We start from the raw sequence: 25,254 nt of genomic DNA, 5'->3' as shown, positions 1-25,254 counted from the left end.
ATGCGAACGGCGTATTTCACAAGGAAATTGAACATTCCCATTTCTCACAACGAAGAAATGATTGAGTTCCTTAAATTTCAAGGTTAGCTGCTATTTTCGGATTTTTGTAGTCCAATAATTTCATTTTGTCAACCATTATGTCCAGCTTCAGAAGTCGAATTTTAAATTCGCACGTGTTGCTTGACATGATCTGAGCTCCTTTTTACGTGAGACAATCGGCGACACTTTCGATTTGCCGCCAGTGATAATAAAACATTTCGGTCGAAGTTCAGTTTGTTGCATGCTTTCCAAGTGAATTTCAAGCATTAGTTCGCTTATCGTGAGTGAAATAACAGAGAATCCAAAGGCAAAGTATGTTAAATTTTTGTTTTGTGCGACCCTGTCAATAAAAAAAAATAATTCCGGGCGCACACGTGTCATTGTCGTCTCGGTTCTTGTTTTGCACGTAACTTGCCTGTTTTGCAAATTATGCAACTTTTTTTCGGAGTTAGTGTTATAATGAAGGTGTTGAACATGAAACTTGAATGTATTCCATCGCTTGATTATTAACATTGGCCATGGCGAAGTCACGGACACACGGGCCGACGATGAACTGTGCATCGATCTTAACTTTGTAGGTTCGTTTCGAATACTCACAATGGTCAGTTGACACCGCTCTTCAATTGAAATGTTCTGGTAAGTTGATCACAGAAATTAAATATTCATTTTATCGTCTGTCTATTGTTTCGTGGAACAATGAACATCACATCTACGATACGAGTTTGCATAACAAAAGAAAAAACGCGCATCAAATGCGCGTTTGGAAACGCGCATTTAAAAACGCGTGTGCGCAAAAAACGCGCGTGCGTTTTGCGTCTGCGTAGGACGCATATTTCTGGTCTGCACTGTAAGTCGGCCTTTTGGCCAGAAATACAGCAGGTATTCATTGCATACTACACAAATTTGGAGTTGACTCCTACTCCTGAAAACAGGGTTTTCCTCTGAAGCCACAGGCTGGGTGTTTCGTCCGGTGGTTTCCCATTCCATGTCTGGTACTTTTATGCCAATATTTGAGGGTTTGTTTAATTTCTTCTTATTGTAAATTTTGTAACTTGCTTTTTAAAGAGAATTTGAGAAAACTCCAGCCTTGTCTGAGAAACTGATTCTTGGGTTCCAGAAACACTGGAAACAGGGTTTCTGAGTGTTCTAAAATGTATTTTAAAAAATTCCTGGGAGGCATACCCCCAGACCCTGCTAGGTAGCCAGCCCCTTGCAGTGCCAAAAATGTCATGCCTGGTGCTTTCAGCAATAATTATGTCCGCTACTTTACAAAACTGTCGAAAACCCTGCTGAAAATGTATTACAATTTTGCAAATTGTGACAACAGAGAAAGTAAAAGCCATACATTTTCAGGTTGAATCGCAGTGACCCTCTGTACAGCAGCTTTAAGTTGTTCAACCGTTGCCTCCAGCGTTACTTTGGCCACAATCTGAAAAAAAAAACACAGTTGATCCTAACTTTATAGGAAGTGAACCCTTCAGGACATCAATTTTCACCTATGTTTATCCTATTCAAGAAGACAGGCGAAAACAGAGGTTTTCGAAATATGAAGACATGAGAGGTACATGTAGTTTAGTCTATTCTACTGGAAATTAGCATAAATTAAGGTGGCTCAAACCAGTTTCAACAATTTCAAGAGACTGTTTTATTACAAAGATTGTATCTATGGCAATTTTTTACATAAAGACAATTTTGTGGTACATGTTCTCTTTTCAGTCGGGCTGTAAAAACATTCTAGGTAACTGATTGCTTTAATTTTTGATTGTCAAAAAGGTTAAGTTAATTACTGTTCTACATGCAACGTTCTTTCCTTAATGACCATAAGAAATTGAAACAAGAATCACTTTCTTGCCTTAACTTTTATTGTATTGGTTCCCCCTTCTTGGGCTGCGATGACCCCCCCCCCCCCCTCCTGTTCTTAATTCTCATCGTAAATTTGGTTCTTGATTTTCCTTTTCTTAATGATTACGGTTTAATGTTATTGTTGATCGCTAGGTACCATAAACTACTGATTCTATTTTAGAATTTCTTATTAATTTTCATTAAGAAAAAAAATTAATAAGGGGAAAGTCGAAAATGGGCTTACAAATAAAAATTATGAGAGAAAAGGTCATGGCAGTCACAACTGCCGCACTGTATAAATATTTGGGAATGACTGTTGCTGTTTTCAGTGTTATTTGATATTTTTTATTAACCCCGAAATGTCTGAAACTAGAGGCCTCTTATTTTCTTTCTTCCTCTCACAAAAAATAACCAAAAGTTGGAAAAGAAGCCAGAGGATAGGCTACCTCCATGTATGTCCTCTTGTTTAAACTTGAAAACATCTAATCGATTAGCTTGGCTTTTGTTACCGAATAGGTTAACTTTCAATACCTTAAGAGGAACCCTTTTGCAGTCTTTGAAGAAAATGGTCACTGTTATTAGCTTGTGTTCTTTAGGTAATGGAACAGAAAGATTCATAAAAGGATCATACTTAATCGAGATCTGAAACAACAAAACAAAATTAATGTATCACCACAGCAGCATTACATAATACCTATTATTATAATTATAAACACCAATGAAATACCAAGTGAGCTTTCGCACGAAAACATGACATCTTCACACGTGAAAATAACATGTTACATTTGTATCTTCACACATGAAAAGATCACTGTTGCTATGGTTACATATAAAAATTGCCCCTTTCTAATCATTTTGTGAAATGATTTAGTATTTCATTGGTGTTTATATAATAAACAAAATATTACATGGCCGCGTGAAGATACAAAATTTCTCTTCTCGCGTTGAAGAATACGTCACTCGTTCGCTGCGCTCACTCGTGAAATATTCTTCAACACAAGAAGAGAAATTTCGTATCTCCAAGCGGCCATATAATATCCTCTATATATTACAACTACAGTGTAACTTTTTCACATTCAGTAATGTGGACTCCCTATACATTGTACATGTAGTTCAAAAGCCTACATGTGTGGGGATCCAATAATTTTTTGTTGTCAGCGAACACAATGAATGACTGCAAAATTAATGATAATATTGCTACCGTCAACCAAATATTACAGTACAGGTTCATTGCAAATTCTTTTTCAATCTGACTGATACTGTTTACTGTAATTTAACTATTCACCAGGTGGCACTGAAAACACAGCCGAGTGAAGGGAAGACTGGCACTAGTTGTGTAAAACCCAGACATCAGCAACAAGACAAACAAAGCAGAGAACAGACAGAGACAAAAGCGAAAGACGTACATGTATTGTTTGAAAACCGCTGTTACTTTCAGCTGACATTTGTCAAGAGCAGCAAACTTGACATTTGCTATAATTAATGGCCTTGAACAATTAAATTTTTAGTCTGGTTTCCAGTTTAGTTTCTGAGGTATCCGAAATAGGAGATTACCAGTTAAACGTTGACGGCTCACCAAACTCGAGCAATTAGCCACAGACATGAAAAAACACAACAGGCATATGCCGATTGGCCACTAGCAGACCCAGAACGGCTAGCATCATACATGTATGAGCAAGAAAGGAGGACAGAGAAAGAGCTAGAGAAAACACTCCAAAAGTGCTTATCAATGGAACAGTTTTGAACATTGTTACAGCTATAGGGGACACATTTCTCAGGCATTTCTTCAGCCGTGATTAGCTTGCTCTAACCAAAGTCACAATCAGAACGACTAACCCTAACCCTAAACCCAAACCCTTCCGTCGATTTCTGCAGCTCGGTAATGGATTTTCAAACCTTGATTTTTCGCCACTTTGAAAATCATAGAAAATTCCAGTTTTGACCAAAAAGCCAATTGTTTGCAGCATTTTTGCTCAGCATGACACAACGAATGATCTGGGCAAAAACGTTTTGGAGGTAATAGGCACTTTAATCATCTGGCCTTAGATAGTGTAAAATTTTTAAGTGACCTCCTTAGGAGACACACTGGTTTAACACAACCAAATATTCCCCTAGATAATCCATCAATTTTATTGTGTAATTCTAATGCATGTCAAACCTAACCTTGTTACACACTGGGCAAGTCAGTTTAGATTTTAGCTGCCCTTGAAACAAGTCCACAATTACAGAGTCATTCCTGCTCTTGTATCTTCTCCACGCCTCATTGGCAACTTCAGCATCAGGTTTGCCAGCTCCTTCAACCTCCTCAACATAAGGCTTTTCTTTAATTCTGTTCAAGTCCTTAAAATAAGTGATGTTTACAGTATCAGCTGCCATGCTTTATCCTACATGTACAGTACCGTAACCAAAGCTGTGCACTCAATCTCATTCATTTTTAAAGTCCACTCAATATTGTTGAAGTTCAAGGCAACAATTGAACAAAGAAAATGAAACAAAAAGATCTGCAGATCAAAAGATTACATTGTACAAATCACAGCAATCAGTCAATTTCAAACCATCTCTTTAAATTATTATTTTAATGAGACAAATAAGTCAAGCCCTAACATTTGTTTTTTTATGTCCAAAATATTTAATGTATCTTTATACATCGTCATGTACATGTAAGTGTCCCTCCAACATCACTCCCTGTGCAAACATAAACAGCTAAAAACTGATCATTTTATTAGAATCAAAGAAATCACTCTAATAGGCCATTTTTAAAATATCAAAATTGTATTCAGCTTGATAGTGACGCAGTGAGGACAAAAACAATAGAAAGACGTTGGAATGAATGTGAAAAAATTAATATTTAAATATCATCCACTTTCCTTTGTCTTTGTCCTCACTGCCTCACTATCAAGCTGGATCTTAATATACGGTAATTGAAAAAGGCCTATAACCAATAAGTCAGGTCGGAGTTTCAAAAAACAAGTGCACGCTTCGGGATAAAATCAAGCATAATATTAACAATGCAAAATATTTTGAATGCAAATTTCTGCAATCCCGACGTGTGCACATGTTTTTTTAAAAGCCCCGAGCTGTCTTATTGATGATGTGCATCAACAGCTCTACAATTAATTTCAGTTACAGGTACAGTAGTTTATTTAATGCTAGGGTAATCACCCCACTTGAAACTACATGTAGCATTAATATCATTTGAACTAGCTAGCCGCGTTGGCATTCCTCTAATTAAATTAATTTAAGCCATTGACTCCTACTGCAGGGGTAAGGTAAAGTCTCTGTTATGAGCCTAGGAAGGCCCATCAGGCCGTCGCTTATCTCCGGTTTCCGTAGCATGAAGCGACTAGGAGTATTTAAACTCCCCCATGGATGGGATGCTAGTCCATCGCAGGGTTAACCCCAGCATTGCGCCGGTACCCATTGATCCACCTGGGTGGAGAGAGGCACCGTGAGAGTAAAGTGGGGGGACAGTTTATTGTACAGGAGTCAATGGGTTAAAAGGAGGAGTAATGTGCCTGAAAAAAAAAAAAAAACTTTTAAGGACAAACACACAAATATCAGGTAGGTTGAGTTTTGTCAAAAACAAAAATGCTGATTTGTCATGTTTTAAATTAACTCAAACTTTGTATCGTAATTTTTTCAATAATATTATTGATAATAACAACCAATAGTAATAATTATTGGTTATCATATTTTCAGTATAATAACATGGGTGACATTATTACTCTACATCTTGGTTAAATATTCTTATTTTTGGGCGAGAATTCAATGTTCAAATTTCGATAATTACAATGTTGCCATGGCAACTTTTCCAAGTTTGAAAATTAAAGAGTAATTTGTCAACCATGATATTAATAGCTAATGAAACCGTATACTCAATTTCCTGAGCCTTGATTTTGGGTAAAGCATTTGTGAAAACATTCCCTCATTTCACTCGTCACCATTTTGATTACCCATTCTAATCTAGATAATGAAAGACAAAATTCAACAATAGGCTGCACAATAAAATTGAGTTGTACAAATGTACCTCATGCAATCCATCTAGCAAAAATGCCATGAACTCTTGTGCATCCTGTTGCATAAACCCCTTGAATTGGCTCACCTTTTCCCCAACAATGGTCTTAAAACCAAAAACATAGACAATTTACACTGGGTGTACAGCTGTAAGACCTGAAATGAACTCCATGAACAATTACATTTTGAAGCAAAAGTATCCTTTGAAAGCTGTTTTCAACTAACACTACAACTACATGTACCACTCTTAGAGCATGTCAGCAAGCTCAATGGATGTTACTCTTATTACCTACTGTACAATAAATTATTACCAGTAACTTTAGACCCTTGAATTATTAACAGTTATTGAACTTATTCCGATACTGAGTCGTGCACTAGCAAGGTAAATACATGTACATGTATAGCCACCACTTTAACTAACACTCAGCTGGATAACAAAAGGGAAAAATGTTCACTAGCAAAATGATTAAGACTACAGGAAGCCATTTTATTTCTTTTGGCTGCTCGGGGGACTACTCTGCTAATTCTTGGTTTTCATGTGATGTCATCAAAACTAAAAAAATAAGGAATTATCAACCCTTTTGAGATTTTAGTTTAGTTACATTTAGTTATTAGAACAGCTGAAGACTTATCTTTTCACAAATTTTCAATTTGATATGGTTTTTCATCTTGTGATAAAGCAAGGTTGAATTTCTAAGCTTAAATTGCATGACATGATATTAAAATTGTGGTTGAGAATGCTATTACATATTAAGCTAAAAAAGTGACATCCACTGAGATTTTGCAATCTGAACAGAGTTTGTATGAGAATAAGTACTCATAAATTATAGGTGTTTATGAGCCCTCAAAAGATGACCACTGGCTTTTTATAGCAAAACTTGATGACATAAGTTTTTGTTAGCTTCCGGCCACCATATTTGTGCTCCTGAGAGGGACACAAACATGGTGTCTGCATATACATGTACCTGTACATATGTACAAACAGTAAAGCCTTATAAAACTGAGTAAAACATTTTTCTTCGAATATCTCCCACAGGAAACAATAATTTCAATGGCTTTTATTGTGGTAAAGAAATAATGGCTGCACAAGTACATGTAAAATAATCACACAAAGCAGTTACCAGCTTTACCTTCAACTTATACGGAGATAATGACCTCTCCCTTCCTGACCACAGATTCCTCATCAAATTGGCAAAAATAACTGCCAGTTTTCCTCCACTACCCAGTGGATTCTCTGTATTTATGTCAGCTTTGTAACCATCATCTTAGCGAAAAAATAAATCTTAAGTTATACCCAGTACACAACTGCAAACTTGTTTAGTGTAGTTTTGAATCTTGAAGCCACAAAGGCTTCTTCTCTTGTACTAGGCAATTCTACATGTACATGTAGCTTAAAGGGGATATTAACATTAGTTTTATTTTAGGGTGTTTAGGGGAAATCTTTAGTTAATCATGAGTATAAAAAAACTCAAAAATGGTGCAGTCTGTAATGTGGAATTCCTTTACAGATAAAATTATCGCTACATCACAAACAAGATGATTCTGAGCAAAAACGGCCTTTAGTCAGGTGCTTTGTCATAAACTTGAAAAAATAAATGTCATGCAGTTGCGCTAACTTTTTTCAATATCACCCAAATGAAATCTGTTTCAATCTTGTTCATTTGTGTCCATTCATGCCACCCTTCCCTTTTGCTGTATTTCTTTTATGTTGTTCAACAGATTTTTTGGTTATTGCAATATTTCATAACTACGTTTTGGGCATTTTGGGTGTCATGAAATTACAGTGTACATCATTTTGCAGGACATAGCCCTTTAACTTGATCTGTCCATAATTATTGTACTCACCAAGAAAAAAATCCCTCAGTTGTCTCGTGTTTGCCAAGCACTGGACTATGGAGTTTAGATAACAAGTGTTTCCCAGGTTATCGAGTCCAGTAAGACCAGCTTGATCACTCTCCTGTGATGTTTCCACATCATCAAAACCTTCACTCAGAGCTCTGACATTCTTGGATGCTGCAGACCTGATGGCTTCACTGAATGGAAGATGAGTGGTATCACTTTGACTTCCACCCATTACTCCCATCTTCACTTGAGGATGAGGAATGGGTGGGGGTAAAGGAATTGCTCCTTCAGTGGGAGGGGTGTCATTCAAGTTAAAGGAAGATACAGAAGACAAGGTTGAAGTTGACGTACTTGGTTGCACCGTAGTTGACAGTGAACTAAATGACGTTGTTAAACTCTCAGCTGTGGATGTCACAGAGGCTTTTTGTGCTTGACTAACTGAAGACATGTCAACGCAATCATTTTCCACTGGTGCCTTCTCTGCTGGTTTTTCTCTATTTAAGTGCTCGTTTGTTGATCCACTTGTTTTCAGGGTTCTCAACTCAGATGATCCAGCATCCATTGATAATTTCAAATCACAAACATCTTGTGCTCTATTTCCTTCCCCGGCCATTGTAACTACTTTTTCATCAGGTCTATGACCATCACACGAATTTCGCTCTGTATTGGTACACTCTGAATATTCATTTGATTCAGGAGCCTGCGCCGGCACAGGGTCCCCATTTGTAATGATCTTTTCCTCTGGAATAGGATGTGTTTCTTCTGCATTATTTGCCTTTGAAGTAGCCTTTATCTCCTTGTCATGAACAGACTCCAAGTTCTGTGAGTTCTCAAATTTCTCATGCACTCCATTGCACACAGTCTGTTTTGAATGTGACATCATGCCTAACCTTGACCCACCAAAAAGATGCCTGAAAGGTCGGTCCTTTGGAACACCATTTCCTTTTTGACCTTGCAATTAAAACTATTGTCAGTTACAAGTGAGACAAAAAAAAAAAAAAAAAAAGAGAAAAGGCAATTCGAAGGCATGCACTGAAAGTTCCAGTACAAAACTTTATTTCCAAAGACACCTTACAGGGGACAACACAAGACTGGCAAAATATTACTCAATATTTAATTGACTGAAAAATGCGCAGTATTTCCACACACTGTACAAATGTACGTATGATACAGCTATAGCTTTTGATTTACATGAAATGTTTAAGGTTACTCAATAATCAAAATGTTTTCCACTACAAAAATAATACATGTGAGTAGCAGATGCAGTACTGTAAGTTGGATGTACAATACACGTACATGTATGTACACTGTAGTTACAGTGCAGACCAGAAATAAGCGTCCCAAAAAAGTGTGTGAAAATTGCACACACGCTTTTGCGTTCACAACACGTGCATCAAAAACCTGCCTTCATCAAAGACAATTTTACATGTACCATTGTCTTTTGTCTGAGAGCCTGGAACCGTTTGTTTATTTTCGGTAATCAGAGCCTCACTGCAGTTATCTCATGACGACCTCTGCGGCACCATTCTCGGTAAATTTTGAAGTTCACAAAAAACTCGGGATGTTACAAAAACTCCTCAGTACCACTGCTTTCTTTTTTTCCCCCGGAATAATCAAGCTCGACAAATTTTCAGGAAAGCACTTTGATCTTACAAGATTTTATTGCGAAGAAGTTGCCGAAAGGTCAGAAGCTACGTCTACATAATTATTTTCTCCACTGATGGGCATCTTGGTATGTCAATGATCCAAACTCCAGTTTCAGCAACGAAAAGATCAAAATAACAACCAGGGCTCAGTTACGGAATGACGAAAGTCAGTTTCATTGTATCCAGGTGATCTGGTTACGTAATTTGGAGGAATCGGAAGAAAAATTTTAACGCCGTATCCCACAACCGCGCGGGGCCTTAGATGTTGTTTCCAAACTCCCTGCAGTACCTTCCATCGCCAAAACTCAACAGATTATTCCGTGTCTACCACATTTCCTGTTACTGAATGAACATCCAAGTAGAAACGACGGGATCTAACCTCACCTCTGCCATGTTGAATTTAAAAATAAGGCCGCGCGCGGTTGTGGGATACGGCACTAAAGTTTTTCTCCCCAGTCCTCCGAAAATTTACGTCACCAGATCACCTGGATTTCATTCAGTGAATGTGAAAAGAAATCATTAAAACTTTGTTGGTTCGTTTCGAAACTCGCAATGATCAGTTGTCACCTCTCTTCAATTAAAATATTCGGGTAAGTTAATCACAAAAATTAAATAGTCATTTTATCGTCTGTTTCACGGAACAATGAACATCACAGCTAAATACGAGTTTGAATAACAAAAGAAAAACATGCATCAAAATGCGCATTTGGAAACGCACGTTTAAAACGCGTGCGCAAAAAATGTGTGTGCGCTTTGTGTCTACATAGGACGCTTACATGTATTTCTGGTCTGCACTGTACAATGGTTTCAATAATTCAATAAGACAGTAAAGACAGGCAACGAAAAGCGTCGGCTACTTCACTGACAGAGAAGTAGGCTACTTTTTGAAAAAACTGAAGCAATTAATTAAAGACAAGTCATTCGTTCAAACCTACAGTAAAAGTAAAATTCATTTTGACAATGACAACATGAAGTCGTGTAAATGTCATCATCAATTTTGCTTTTGAAATGTGGTGCTTGGTGGGGTTGTTTTAAAAAATGGTATGCCTCCAAACACCCCCAGTCTACATATCAGTACCAGGAGGCAATGGGTTATTAACTAAATTATTTTTAAACAAAATTACACATAATGCAACTTCATGCATGTACATGTACCTGGAAAATTCAGTTTCTCTAACCCCGACCATCTACCAGGAGTCTTCTTTTTCAGTGAAATTTCCAAAAATGCTTTTGATATTCTGCAACTGGATTCTTGGATGTCAGCATTTTCTCTGTGCAATCAACAAAGAGGCAACAAAATTTCTTTGAGGTTACAAGCATCAATGATGAATATTAATCTGACTGCAAAAAAAATGTGCCAAACTGCAGCGTACATGTACAAGTAGCGCTGGAAGGTTTGAAGTAACCTTAACCAAATTTAACCAAAACTAAAAGACAAAACTGAACCCTGGTTACAGATATGGTTTACCAGGTCGAGTTTCGGCATTTGGACTCCTTCAATTTGACTACTGTCTGTTTTGCTGTTACAACGTATGTGGTCTGATCGATCAGTAGTCCATTCAGAAGATTATGCCAAGCCAACCACATTGCTGAAGGAAAGGCCAGACCACAATGTTCACCAGGAACTCCATGCCTTTATACTGTTTTTGACTAGTGTGTGGGATCTTTAACGTCCCACAGAGTTTGCAAACATTGAACAGAAGGATTGTGAGACAAGGCTTAGATGGTTTATAGTCCTTATCCGAGAAGACTCCAAAGTCTAACCATTTGCGCGATGTAATTACAAAGGCAGCACTTTCTCCTCAGTTACTTTAAGACCTTGAGTGTTGGTCTGGTTGGAGTCGAACTAATGACCTCCTGCATGGAAGCCTGATGCTCAACCAACTGAGCCAACGGTACACAGTATTTAAGAGATACAGTAATGGGCCAATCTTACCCCATTGATGCCTGAACTGATACCAATCATGCACGTTACTGACAGGATGCGGCGATGCGGATCCGCATAATTCACTGAAATCCGCATCTTCCGCATAATTCCGATATTTTCCGCAAAAAACAGAAGAAATATCTGATATTAGTGATAAAGCAGCTCCTTAACATCCTTAAAAACATAAAAGCCGAAGAAATGTGACCTTCCACGGGAAAACGTACACTAACGCTAAACCATTAATTGACCGAAGCGTTAGATATCCGTTAGTCGTCCGTTAGAAGTTTACATGAAACCGTCAGAGCGTCAACTTCATCCGTTAAAACGTTAGTCTTATCCGTCAGAATGTTAGGTTCATCCGTCAGAGCGTCAGCCTCGTCCGTTAGGGGTTTAGCCTCGTCCGTTAGAGCGTTAGTCTCATACGTCAGATGTATAATAGTTATTGACCTTATCCGTTGGGCAAATCTTGGATTCTGTTGGCAAATCAATTAATAATCTGTATCGATTGTTCCGGATCAGCGGATTCGTAGAGCATCGTTTAAAAATGTGACCCTCTTTGGGAAAACCGGCCGTGTCCTTCTACAACTTAGTAGAATTACATGTAGTAGAGTGCTTTTTAAAAAATTAAAAATACCGAGAAAAATGAAGGGTTTGTGTTCGACATTCACCTCTGCGTACCAATAGTAAAACAAGGGTGGAAAGCTCGATTTCGGATCCCTCCAGCACCAAGCCGATTTTCACTGACAAATTCGCATCGTACAGGTTTCAAATCACGCACCAATCAAGCTGAAACTCACAAACAAATTCGCATCGTACAGGTTTCAAATCACGCACCAAGCAAGCTGAAACCCAGAGGTTTCCTTTCATACCATTATATCTGAAATCCGTCCAAAACTCGAAGCGCTGGACCTCAAATAAAATTGAAAAAATCCAGCATTCGGAACTCCAAGGAAGCGTAGTTGGAGTTTGGTGTGACGGCTTGCAGCCGTCACAACGTTTGCTCCTCTGTGATTGGCTAATAAGAAATCATCATCCAATCAGAGAGGAGTACATGGCGTGACGGCTGCAAGCATGTATCTAAAGCAATCTAAAGCCGGTATACGAAAATCCTGCTACGCATCCTTGGAGCTCCCAATGCTGGAGTTTTCGATATTATTTGAGGTCGAGTGCTTCGAGTCTTGGATGGATTTCAAGCTGAAATAACTACGCTAATAGGTAGAATGGACAATAAAGACTCCAAAAACGAAGACCAAAGATCGAAGACCCATCCTGCGCGAACCCCAAATTAAATGTGATTGAATGATGCACGACTTACCAAATTTCAACTGAAAAATATCTGTTTAACTTAACCACTCGCCTGGAGTTTCTCCGAGCTTTTTTGCCCCCTCGGCATCTTAACTGATGATACAGAACTCTTTTACCGTATTTATAGCAAAGAGCTCTCTTATGAACGCACCGCTTTGAATTTATCGTTACTTCGGCTTTGAAAACAACATGAAATGCTACATTTCTTTGGATGAAAATAATAATTTGTTGTATTTTACTTTGCAACTACAGTAGCTAATGAAGTAATGGATGCCGTGAGAAATTCACAATTTAGTAATGTATCGCTTCATTGTGAGTCCGACGATCAAAACATATCGAGATTAGCCACTTTTATCCGGACTTCGTTGCATTCAGCAGTTATGTCGCCATGGGCGCGCCTCTTTGGAATCGTATTTTAAAAGTCACGCAATCGTTTCTGGTGGCCTGTCTACATCGTAGTATTCTTAAAGCAAAAAACTCGCTGAAATGTGCATCCGATTTGTTTTGGCCAGCTCACGATGGTGCTAGTACTTCAAATCATGGCCTTTGTTCGATGAACAGTAATCGCTCACTACGTTGTGGTGTCATCGATCAGCCTTTCGAGCTTAGAACTAAGACTTAGTGTTAAAGCGCTAAGGCAGAACGTTAGAACTGATGGAAAGAACGTTAGAGCGTTGGCACAAACCGTTAGTGCGTTAGCACAAACCGTTAGAGCGTTAGCACAAACCGTCAGAGCGTTAGTAAAAAACGTTAAACCAATCTTCAAAACCGTTGAATATCCGTCAACCGTCCGTTAGTTTTAAGCCGTTTAACGGGCAAACGTTAGTGTACGTTTTCCCGTGGAAGGTCACAAATTGACTGTTTTGAAACGCTTATTTTCCTGAACATTGAAGAAAACACACCATTTCGTTCGCAAGATGAAAGTTCGTAAGAAAGATGGTAAACAGTTTCCGCGCATTTTTTCGCCAATGAGCCTGGACACTAGTTTTTGTTCCTACAATGATTTCCATTGGACGAGAAACAGTTACACTTCAGCAAATGATGTAACTGATAAGAAACTAAGGGTGCGTTCGATTGACCCTATTCCGGAATAGGATTACATGGAATACAAGTTAGAAATCCTTCGTTTTTACGGAGATTCACATTAAAAATGTCGAACACCTGCTAAAATGCTATTTTAAAGATATCTTCATTATCCTTGTTGCTTCAAAACGCCAGACATACCGTTTTGAATTCATCACTTCACGTATTCTTATTCTGGGATACGGTGAATCAAACGCACTTTAAGTCAATGATTGAGGGAATGGATCGCGCTCCAAAGGTATTACAATTTTGCTCCATTATCTCCAAATTGAAACAAAATTCATGATGAGAAACAAAATAATTTTTTATCGCTTTATTTATTTCACCAAAAGTTGCGGGAAAATCCCAACTGCTAAACCTTTTATTTCAAGGGTGAAGGCTGCTCGCAAATTGACGACTCCTCCATGTAATTTAATCACAAAGGGCAAAAATTCAGTCACAAATGCGATTGTTATTTTGTATTGGTTGCAATTTTGATTACGGATTTACCGTAAGCATGTAAATACATTGGACGGGCCTAATTATTAGTTTTATAACTTGTTTAAGTTTCCGCATAATCCGGTGTAATTTCCGCATAATCAATGCATGTTTCCGCATAATATGGCCAAAAATTTCCGCATAATCTTTAATTTTTTTCCGCATCCTATCAGAAGCCATGTTACTGTATTTCATAGGCTCAGGGTACATTTTGTGGTGGCTAAATGAGAGGGTTTTAAAGTAACACGTGAAAAAACACCTGATACATGTAGTTAGACCGTCTTAATTTAGCATATGGAACACTGTCTTTTACAGTTTATGGAAAAATCAGTCAGCTTAAAACGATGTCAATTCAAAATGTTTGAGTCATTGTTTTCACGATCATAATTTACACCTCCGGGTATGGAGCTTTGTGTTCGTTTTAAGCTTTTTTTTTCTTCCGATATATTTTTTTTTAATTTTTGGATTTCAAGGGGAATTTGTATACCAAAATTAAACAATAAAAATAAAGGTCACCGTTCTTGTTTAAAAGTAAAACACCATCGTACCTGTCTATCTCGATTATCGTAGATCAAGGCAACAAAATTAGCCACATTCTCAGAATGCATGGGCTTATTCACAAAGAGTTATGGGTCATTCACAACTTCTCTCACATGTTTTGAGAACTGTTTCAGCCTGTTTGATCGACTTACGCCATAATTATTTACAATGTTACAAATTGGACCAATAATTATTTATAAATATTGACACATCATATGCAAAGTACAGGATGCACAGTGCAATACTAAGGAATCATCTTAAAGGGTTAAAGAGTTTTTTTGGATAATTAAGTACTCTGGTTGCAGCTTGGTGAAAGCAAAAAGTAAAGTTTTACAAACCTGAGAAGGAGAGTCCACGAAAACAGTGTGTTGGCTGATGTCCCAGAATACATCTTAAGAAATTCATTATTGCTGAAAAAATGGGAGAGGAAGCTCAAAGACAAAGCAAGGAACTACAAAAATTCTCTCTTTGCTCATGCAATCATACGAGCTATACGCCCCAGAAATGTAGATCTTAACAAGTGTTGTTGAAATCCAAAAAGAAAATTGGGGGTAACTACGCATTTTGCAAAGATAACTCATGAATAATATTTGTAAACAGCTTTAAAATGGAAAGCAATGTATGAAGTTCTTTCTCAAATTGAAGCTTAACTATCTCTCAAAAATGCACAGCTAACCCTAATTTTCTTTTTGGATACCAAGAGTACTTACAGTGTACTAAGATCTACTTCCTCTGGACAGTGTTAGACCGCGCAAAAATGTCCCTGTATTTAACTTACACGTAGTAAGCATCACCGATAGGAAACCTGAGTATCTCGAGATGCGCAAAACGTACGTCTACGCAATAACAATAGTAGGAATCGTCCTTAATAATAATTATTCATCAAGATCAAGACATTATCAGAGGCTCTCTTGTGGAGACCTAGTACAGTCATTTCCCGACTCATGACCAAGAGCAACCTTGAAGCACTGAAGTGCAGTTAAACTACTTTATGGAGCACTCTGATTAACAGGGTTTTGGTCAGGGTTTTACAGTAGGGACCATTACCAAGGAAATATGGTCCATTTCCATATTTTTTCTCTCTCCCAGGAAATTCAAGTTGAGCAAAACAAAAATGGTTTTAAAGCAGAATATAAAAAATCTTTCATCACAACAGTGCAATATACAATAGCAAGCGGGAATTTAGTTTTACAAGTAAAAGGTTACCATTCAAAGTTCAATGATGGCAGACGAAGATTACAAACATTAACCAGGCAGAGTAGTGTCCGATCACTCACAGAAATGATGCCATGTAATAAACAACTTACATGTACTACATTGTACATGTAGCATCACCAGCTCGGGACCGTACAGGGGAATATTGGCCCTCAGTTGTTCTTCTATGGACCTTCCTGTGCTTGGTGCATACCACCATGAACTTGGATCAATATTCCCCAGTACAACTCTCACACTTGCTTAGAAAGAGGCTAATACAAAACAATACAAATAATGTTTGTAAACAGATATCCATCAGATACACGTAAGCAAGTGCCATTTTTACCACATGCTGCCAGGAGTGAAAATTAATAATGAAAGATGGGCATTCTCCACAATGCAATGAATGAGAGGAAGAATTAAGCCAGGTATGTACATGTAAATGAAGAGCTTAATTTATTAATATTCACAATAAAACAAAATTAATTGAATTTGAATAAAAGGAACAAAGCCAATGACGGCTACATGTAGTGTTCAATAAATGATGTGAATGTCTACGAACTACAAACTAAGATAATAAAAACACACCTTGTACAGAATTTAACTTGAAGTTCGTCTTCATACAGGATTACATCCAGGCTGTGGCTTGAGAGGTCTTTGACATATAAATGGACTGTCACGATTTCTCCCTGGACTCCCTAAAACAAAAACAAAACAAAATCAAACTCATGAAACGACTGACTCCCATTAGTGTACCAAGTCCAATTATCTCAAATAAACAAGGAGAGAGTGCTGCTTCTGCAATCAAATCTCCAAAATGATATCAGGGTTCACACAGATTTTTGGTTGCAAAATTAAAGACTTTTTCCAAAATGCTACATGTAAATTAAATTTCTTTTTGCAGACCCAAGTTTAGTTTATATAGTTTGTCCCATGATGCACTGGGAACACTGTACAGTAACCACAACTGGCGTAAGAGAGATCTGAGACTTCTCAGTCTGCGATTGAATGTTTTCGCCAAAGACGAAATTTTAAATTGCTAATGCTACATGTAAATTAAATTTCTTTTTGCAGACCCAAGTTTAGTTTATATAGTTTGTCCCATGATGTACTGGGAACACTGTACAGTAACCACGACTGGCGTAAGAGAGATCTGAGACTTCTCAGTCTGCGATTGAATGTTTTCGCCAAAGACGAAATTTTAAATAAGATTAATTTGACTACCTGAAAAAATCACTTAGCAATAAAGCACTCATTTCAGTAATTTCAAAACAAAAAATTCTCCAGACTTTTTACCATTTTTCCAGACTTTATCTTTATTTTCCAGACTTTTTCCCGGTCTGGAATTCTGGTTTGCAAATTTCCGGCCCTTTTAAAGAATTCAAGATTCTGTATGAACCCTGGACTTCCATGACTTTTTGGATAAGGACTCTTAAACTGTAGAATCTGTTTCACAACTCTTGTTCAGAAGATTCGCTAAGACATGAAAAAACCCACACACTTTTTCTTGAGTCACAACATGGGCACCAAAAATTAATTTAATACTCCACTTACACCTACATGTAACCCATTCATTTCTCAGGCATCCCGGGATGCACCCCAGTTGAGGAGTAAAATAAGCTGATAGAGTAAAATCTGTTAAAGAGGCTCGAAAAGGTTTTTAGACGCGCACGCGAGATTACCCTGCACACGCCACAACTAAGAAACACGCGTCACCTGAACGAATCAAATTTCTATTAAAAGTAGCACATGCAACACACCGGAAGTGAAAATACAGCGTAAAATTGCACGAACCGGAAATAAAACTTGCAGAAAAAAAATTGTTTTTATCTCGAAATCACGATGGCATTTCAAATAAAAAAATTTTCGGGGAAAGTTATCTACATGTACTGTAGTACAATTTTCTGTAAACTATAAAATGCCCTTTTTGGATGTACAGTGTATCTTAATTAAATTCTACTAGATAACTTTTTGTCATACTCTCGAAGAAGTTAAAGAATTTAGGGAGATTTCCAACAAAGAAATAAAAATGGTAGGCCACTTAGATAATTTTCAAAAACTGAAATTTAGAGGATCTTTTTGTGGACTTGTCACATTGCCATGGTAACCGATATGATGTCATAAGTGCCCTTGAAGTATTACCCAATAATAGAGTTGCAAAGATATTTCTAGTTTGCCTACATTATGAAATATCCTTCTTTAGTATTTGGTATCTTTCATCATTTCACAAACACTATAGCATTCGAGCCTCCTTAACCCTTTGACGTCCAAACCGACCTAAACCGGTGAACCCCTGGGAGTCCATGGGTTAAGTCTCACTCCCAGGGGTCAATTGGTTAATGGAGGGGAAATACTGTACATACATGTAGTTTTTGAATGGTTAACCCAATCATTCCTCAGCTGACCTAGGATGACCCCAACTGATGAGTAAAATCATCTGGTGTTAGACAGAGTAAAATCTGTTACTTAGGGTGATTCTTTCGACCTCAGAAAAAAAAAAAAACTGTCGAACGATTTTCTTGAAACTTTCCCTAAATGTTCCCTGCTAATCCCTGTTTTAAAAACTACAATAAAAAAAATATGGTGGGCCATAAGATATGGGATAAGGTGGGCCAATCTTATCCCATTGATGCCTAGATTGTGTGTACTGAATTGCTAATTGCATGGCACATTTTGCGGTAGCTAAACGAGAGGGTTTTTAAAACTGTAACACTTGAAAAAAAACCCTATAGGTAGAAAGTCTAGAGCATAAATGTATGACTAAAATGTTTCTTGAGTCGTTGTTTTTAAGATCATGATTTACATCCCTGGGTAAGGGGCTTTGTGTACGTTTTAAGCTATATATCTTTTTTCCTTCCAATACATTTGTTGACAGCGCGATGCTGTTAGTGAGTTTCAAATATGCTAGTCAATACTTGGCTGTGTAGCCACGCGATGCGGTTCCAGTCGAGACCCACAAATTGACCCTTGCTCACCATAGAGTCTCCAGTAGTTCAGTGGTTAGAGCATCCGACTAGATCACGGAGGGTCGTGGGTTCAAATCCCATCTGGGACTCGGATATTTGCCCGAGTCTACATTTCTCCTTACATTCAATATCATTGTTGTTGTTTCATCGTTAACACACTCACTTTGGAGGTTGGTTGGCTGCATCTTGATATGCATTAATGTGACCGCTCGATGCTGTTAGTGAGTTTCAAATATGCTAGTCAATACTTGGCTGTGTAGTCGCGCGATGCGGTTCCAGTCGAGACCCACAAATTGACCCTTGCTCACCATAGAGTCTCCAGTAGTTCAGTGGTTAGAGCATCCGACTAGATCACGGAGGGTCGTGGGTTCAAATCCCATCTGGGACTCGGATATTTGTCCGAGTCTACATTTCTCCTTACATTCAATATCATTGTTGTTGTTTCATCGTTAATACATTTGTTTGTATTTTTTTTGTTTTAAAGGGGATAATTTGTACACCAAGATAATGCAATATAAGATATACGTGTAGGTCAATGTGCTCGTTGAAAAGTAAAACACCATTGTAGCTGTCTATCTCAATTATAGTAGATTGAAGCAACAAAATTCGCCATGTTCTTGGGAAGAGCGCTTATTTGCAAAGAATTATGGGTCCATCACAACTTCTCTCCTATGTTTTGAGAACTGTTTCAGCGTATATGATCGACTTACGCCATATTTACAATGTTGCAACTTTGATCCAATTAATAAAATATTGACATGCCATACTGAATGTGCAGTACAGGATGTGCCGTGCAATACTGGTGAATCACCTTATTAAGTCTCACTCCCTGGAGTCAATGGATTAATTCAATGAAATCCCTTTAAATCTCTGCGGGGTCCCCTGATCCAGGGAAGGGGTTGAGAAAATAAACTCACCTTACGAAACCAATCATATTTGAGATATAACAGGTCAAACGTTTCTTGTGGTGTTACTTTCCCTGAAAAAATACATATACACTGATCTTATCAGATGTTCTGGCCTGTGGTATTGCCGCTTACATTGTATTTTTAAGCAGACGTTTTTACGTATTTTGGTGAGCCCAAAGGGCATGTCAAAATGCCAAGAACCATTAAAATACTGCATGATAATACATGCAAAGACATCTAATAGCGGTTGAACCTGCAATAAAGAACTTATAAAGGGACAAACTTCTGGGAAAGTGTGACAGTTTTTATGCAATGCACAGGTGAAAATACAAGATTGAATCTGTAGCCGTACAAATAACTAACCTAAGTCACTATCTGTCAGTTTCAAAGATTTCAGTATTTGCCCTCCTCACTGTGAATATGCACACTCTAAGCACATCTAGTTAAAATTTGTGTAAGAAAATCTTGGCCGACGTTTATGGTGAAGTATAGTTTTTACTCTGGATAGTGACTTATCCACTGGACAAAGTTATCCGGCCTTTCAACCAACTGGGGCATGTTCATGTACATGTACAATAACTTCCAGGTTTGTACATTACAACCAACACATGTTCTGTTTGCATAATCCAAAACTTGCCAAAGTATAATTATTCTTGACAGAACAGAATCGTTTAACATTAATTCAGAAATGCCGATATTATATATGGTGGTCACTATTTGAAAACTGGTCGCAAACTAGCCTGGCAGAATTCCAAACAAAAATAATTTATTACAATGAACAATTTTCACTGGACACAGAAAGATCATATGCAAATATGAACAGTGTTTATGAAGTATCAGTGCCTGCTTGCTAGGCGATCGAACGATCGGATGCAGTCAGTTCCGCATTTTAGCCGAGTCTTAATTGTGGTATCGGTATTGTAGACTAAATTATATTTTCGACAACCCGCCGGTACGGGTGAAATGAAGATTACCTTCAAAATCAGTAGATCCTTGAGCCTGCTCATTCTCAATCTTCTGGAATTTGTGCTGTTGATCAGGGAATGAGTGGTCATTATGCAAACATTTGATGGCCATTTCTCCGCAAGGCGCTCGCTTCCGTCCCCTTTGGACTGAAGGGTTCTTGACGTTTGAGTGACAATTCGTCGTGGTTACTTCCCGTTATGAAGCCTTAAACGCCTTGGAAATGTTTCTACCACAGTCTACTAACGGTACTTCATTCGTCAACATCAATTACACACACTCTGTGTATGAAAATTCGAGTAACCCCCATAATTATAAAAACCAGAAAAGTAAGACATCAAGAAGCGACATTGTCTCTTCGTTGAGCCCGTGGTGACATCAGATGAACACGTGCTAGTAACACGCATGCTCAATTTATTACCCACACTGCATTTGAGACTTAAGTCTCGTCCCCAGAGGCCGCGATTCTTTCGGTCAGACGTAAGATCGATATCCTAGGTTCCGGTGATGAGAATGACCGGAGAGCCAGAACATTTACGCATGCGCTGACGGAATGTTTGAACAAGAGAGAAAAACGCAGTACCTCCGGACATGGCGCCGGAGCGTCATACGAAACGAATCATCCCGGGATTTCGGCCCGTGCGATCGCTTCCTTTTGGACGCAGTTGGCCACTTGCTGCTTTCAGATACCGACCTCCCGTTACGGCATTGAAGGAGAGATATGTCGGCCCCTAAACCATATGTGACAGATCTCACTCCCACTCACAGATCCAGACCGCCCTTGTCTCTTTAATATTAATATTTGATGAGGGCCAGTCTCGTGCTTCTCGAGTTGCCTCGTTCATGCCCAAAAAGAATTCTGGGTAATTCTACCATTCCGTGACAAGGGAAGATCCCCGATGAGTTTTGTATAAGTGTCGCCACCAGGAACCCACGACCCGGAGCCTACAGCTCCCATACTGGGCCTATGTAACGGCATTTTTACAGACCGATCTATTTTTAGACTATCTTTTGCGGAAAAAACAAAGGCTGTACCGGTTCTTGTAATGGACCTTATTCACGATGGCCGCCATGTTGGATTTGCTATTATCATGCAAATTAGCCACATACTTCTAAGGGGGCAAACAACACAAGTTCGTGAGGTTATAACGAATATGTTAGCCACACAGATGGTTTGTTTCACGTTCATTGAATGTTCTGAATGTTTATCACCTGAGTAGTAAAATAGAATGATAACAAAAGTTACGTCGACGTTTTTTTAGTAAAAAATGAGCAGCTAACGAAGTAGGAAGTTAAACTGTCAAAGGAAATCAAAAGATATATAATTATTATAAAAGGTACTTAATTCTATATACTAAAATGGACTTTGTTATTTCAATGTTTTGACGAGCCGATTTTCCTTAATTTGTCTTTTTTCCAATGTTTGCCTCCCAGCATAACATATGGCTAATTTGCATGACAATTTGAAAACCAACATGGCGGCTATCGTGAATAAGGCCTATTGGTCATCGGGCTTCTGTGAGAGTCTCATTCGCGGGAAATTCAATCTAAAAATAACTCGGTCTGTGAAAACGCCGTTACACGAACACAGTAGAGTTGAAGGCTCCGGGTCATGGGTTCCTGTCGCCACCCAGTCCTACCAGAAAAATACAGCATCGATTGCAGTTTTAAGCTTTCGAAACTTGCCCAATTTGTATCGGCAGTTCCTGGAATTCGAGAAAAATTCGTCCAATGAAAGGCCAGAGAGCCAACAAGCGGTCATTCCGGGATTTTGGCCTGTGCGATAGCTTTTGGAAGCAGTTCACACTTCACTGCTTTGAGATACTGACCTTCCTCCCGGCTCGGTATCGAGGAAGAGAAATGTCGGCTCCTATTCTCAACGGGGCCCGCACTATGAAACACCCTAATTTCCTATTCCACGGGTTCGGTTGTTTTTGACGGGCACTTGTCATGCCGTTGACCTTGCCCGCACATAAATTGAGTTTCCCAATGTATGAATTGCTGGAGGTCTCGCGGATCAGCTCTCCTCCTGTCATCGCTGCGCCTTCCTTTGTATCGTGACCCAGGTTCCTGTTGCTCCTGTTCCTGCCGTTTTCGCCGCTTGCGGCGGCTAGATTGCAGAATACCTGGCCCACAAAATATCTAACTTAAAAAACTGCTACCGCAGTGCCGCAGTCGTGTTGCAATGCGCCCGCAGTCCTACAGCCCCGTAGTCGTCAGTCGTTGAAATGATAATCGGTCGTGTTGCAATGCTGTGTGAAGAAAGCACTCGTTTACTGATTAAGCCTAAGTGCTCGTTTCAGTGATTAGGCCTAAGCACTCTCGTAAAAATTTAACTTTCATTTTTTGGTTCGGTTAGGGTTAGGGAACTCAGTCTCTTGCCCCAACTTTCGCGCGGCCAGTTTGCGGAAAATCGTTTCGAAGCTCTTCTGTCCAACAGGAACCAGGAATGCTTGCTACGCAGGCTACAGGGGCGAAAGATTGACCATTAAGGAGGAAGGAGACAAAAAACTGAAGGAAAAGGAAGGATGGTGGAAAGAAGGAAGATAGATAGATAGAAATAGGAAATTAATAGGAAAACTTTATTTAAACACCGTAATTTCATCAAATTTACATTTTACATTTTCATCAATTTTTTCTGCTTGATCAGTAAGTTCGTTAGCTGCACTCTGAAGGTCGCTAGACCGGTTCTGTCCCACACACTCATACATAGTGATGTCATCTACGGATTTCCAGAGCTGCACCCTAGGAACATAGAACTCGTTTATCACGATGAGAAAGAGCCAGGGACACTTCTTTGTTTCTTGTGGGACCCCAGCTGGCACGAACCCCCATTCAGAGATGCAATCCTGACTGAGTTTCACCCTTTGTCTGCCGTCTGTCAAGACGTCCACCATCCACAACACAATCTCTGACCACCCAAGATTTTTCCGCCAAGATAGTATAAAAGGATAAAAACAACAAGAAAATGAATTAAAAAAAAAAAAGAAAAGAAAAAGACAAGGAGAGGAAGAAAGAAAAAAAGAAAAAGAGGAAGGAGGAAAGATGAGAGGCGTTGGCTTTCGCGTAGTAAATTGGGCCAGTTGGCGCGTAGCTGCCCTTTAGCTTCTCACTAGTAGTTTTTTGGGTCACCTGCATGGGCGGTGGTGCTTTATTGGCTTTTGTATTATGTCAACTTGTGTTGTCCATAAACCGTGTTTTCTTGTATTTCGTTGTTTTCGTCCGTTTTCTCAATTAACTTTCGGCCTATCCCGAAGAAGTTATCTAAACCTTTACTCTGTCTTGGACGGGGTGTTTCGGGGCTTGTCGTGCGGTTGGTTTCCCCATTCCTTGGCTTTGCGCTTAGCTCACCTTTCCTGTGCTTTTTCCCAGGATCTTAAGGACGGTGCCTACTAATTCGCAGGTACAGTTTTGCGCGGTTTACTGAATATGCGGCAAATTCAGGTCATAACAAGTGTTATTTAAATTCCCCCCCCCAAAAAAAAAATGGGGGTAACCACGCATTTTTCGAAGATAATTAATCAACAATAGTTGTAAAAAGTTTTAAAATATTCTTTTTGGATACAAAGGCCACTTGCTAAGTTCTGCTTTCTCTGCATAGTTTTAAACCGCGCAAAAATATTCCTGTATTAATAAGCACCATCAATAGGAAATCCGAGTATCTTGAGATGCGCAGAACGTATTCGCAATAACAATAGTATAGGCACCGTCCTAACTGGACTTAAAAGTCCTCGCCTCCAATTTGATCTTTCAGGTTTGCATCAGGTGTTTGGTTTATTGTACATTTTAGTTCCCGTTGCAATTTTTAATAAGTTGTGTATGTTAATACTTGCGCTTTTTCCTTATTTTGCAGACTGTTTGTGCGTTTTGGGAGGGGGACAAGACTTCCCTCGGAATTTTTTTGGGGGGCTTGGCTTTGCCCTTTTTATCTTGAGACTTTAGTGAGTGGCCCCAGTAGAAGTCGCGTCGTTTCCCATAACTTAACAATGCCCAAGGTGATTGAGAGTGAGGGCCCCGGTGGGAATTAGGGTTTAGGCTAACTTTGGCCTTGTACGCCTTACCATTCCTATTTGTGATTACGAAAACAATCCAGATCAAAACGTTACAAGTAGGTTACAACTGCATAAACCCAGCGGTTTTGTGCTTGAGTTTCTAACTCGTCGTGATCAAGAATACATACTACGGAAGCAAGGGGTGGGGAAAGTGCATTGGTGAGTTAAAAAGTACCTTATGAATGACTACGATTTAAGGCATGAATCCACTTCGGAGCTGGGATTATAACGAATATCAGGGTTAACACAACAAACGATGTTAGCAGAAACACAAAAATTTTATTGTTAGGTCAAACATTACAGCAACTCAGGAGAGAAGTACGCGTTTTTACATACGGGACAACCGATAGTTATATGAAGCTATTGCACAGGTCCGCATTACCTAAACAACGTCACATCTTCCCTCCTTCTCCTTAAAAAAGTGAAGGCCACAAGAGGAAGATGACTATCATTTTT

The 25,254-nt window shown here is 38.8% G+C and overlaps 1 protein-coding gene across 2 annotated transcripts in view; it reads right to left on the bottom strand.

The window, feature by feature from the left end:
• LOC138000484 (ubiquitin carboxyl-terminal hydrolase 19-like) overlaps positions 1-21,115 on the bottom strand; it is a 37,605-nt gene extending 16,490 nt beyond the window's left edge. For both annotated transcript variants that reach the window (XM_068846937.1, XM_068846939.1), the window contains exons 1-11: positions 20,758-21,115; positions 19,793-19,854; positions 16,498-16,607; positions 15,054-15,125; positions 10,539-10,654; positions 7,741-8,688; positions 7,026-7,159; positions 5,909-6,001; positions 4,045-4,221; positions 2,413-2,523; positions 1,385-1,468 (exon numbers count right to left, since the gene is read on the bottom strand). In XM_068846937.1, coding sequence (XP_068703038.1) covers positions 1,385-1,468; positions 2,413-2,523; positions 4,045-4,221; positions 5,909-6,001; positions 7,026-7,159; positions 7,741-8,688; positions 10,539-10,654; positions 15,054-15,125; positions 16,498-16,607; positions 19,793-19,854; positions 20,758-20,860 — 2,010 coding nt within the window. In that variant the 5' untranslated portion in view covers positions 20,861-21,115. The remainder of the gene's footprint in view (positions 1-1,384; positions 1,469-2,412; positions 2,524-4,044; positions 4,222-5,908; positions 6,002-7,025; positions 7,160-7,740; positions 8,689-10,538; positions 10,655-15,053; positions 15,126-16,497; positions 16,608-19,792; positions 19,855-20,757) is intronic.
• Between the last annotated feature and the right edge of the window lie 4,139 nt (positions 21,116-25,254).

The sequence above is a fragment of the Montipora foliosa genome, chromosome 4 (assembly GCF_036669935.1).
Source record: "Montipora foliosa isolate CH-2021 chromosome 4, ASM3666993v2, whole genome shotgun sequence".
NCBI classification, from domain to species: Eukaryota; Metazoa; Cnidaria; class Anthozoa; order Scleractinia; family Acroporidae; genus Montipora; species Montipora foliosa.
Note: the sequence above shows the minus strand (reverse complement) of the source record. Positions and strands in the feature narration are given on the sequence as shown.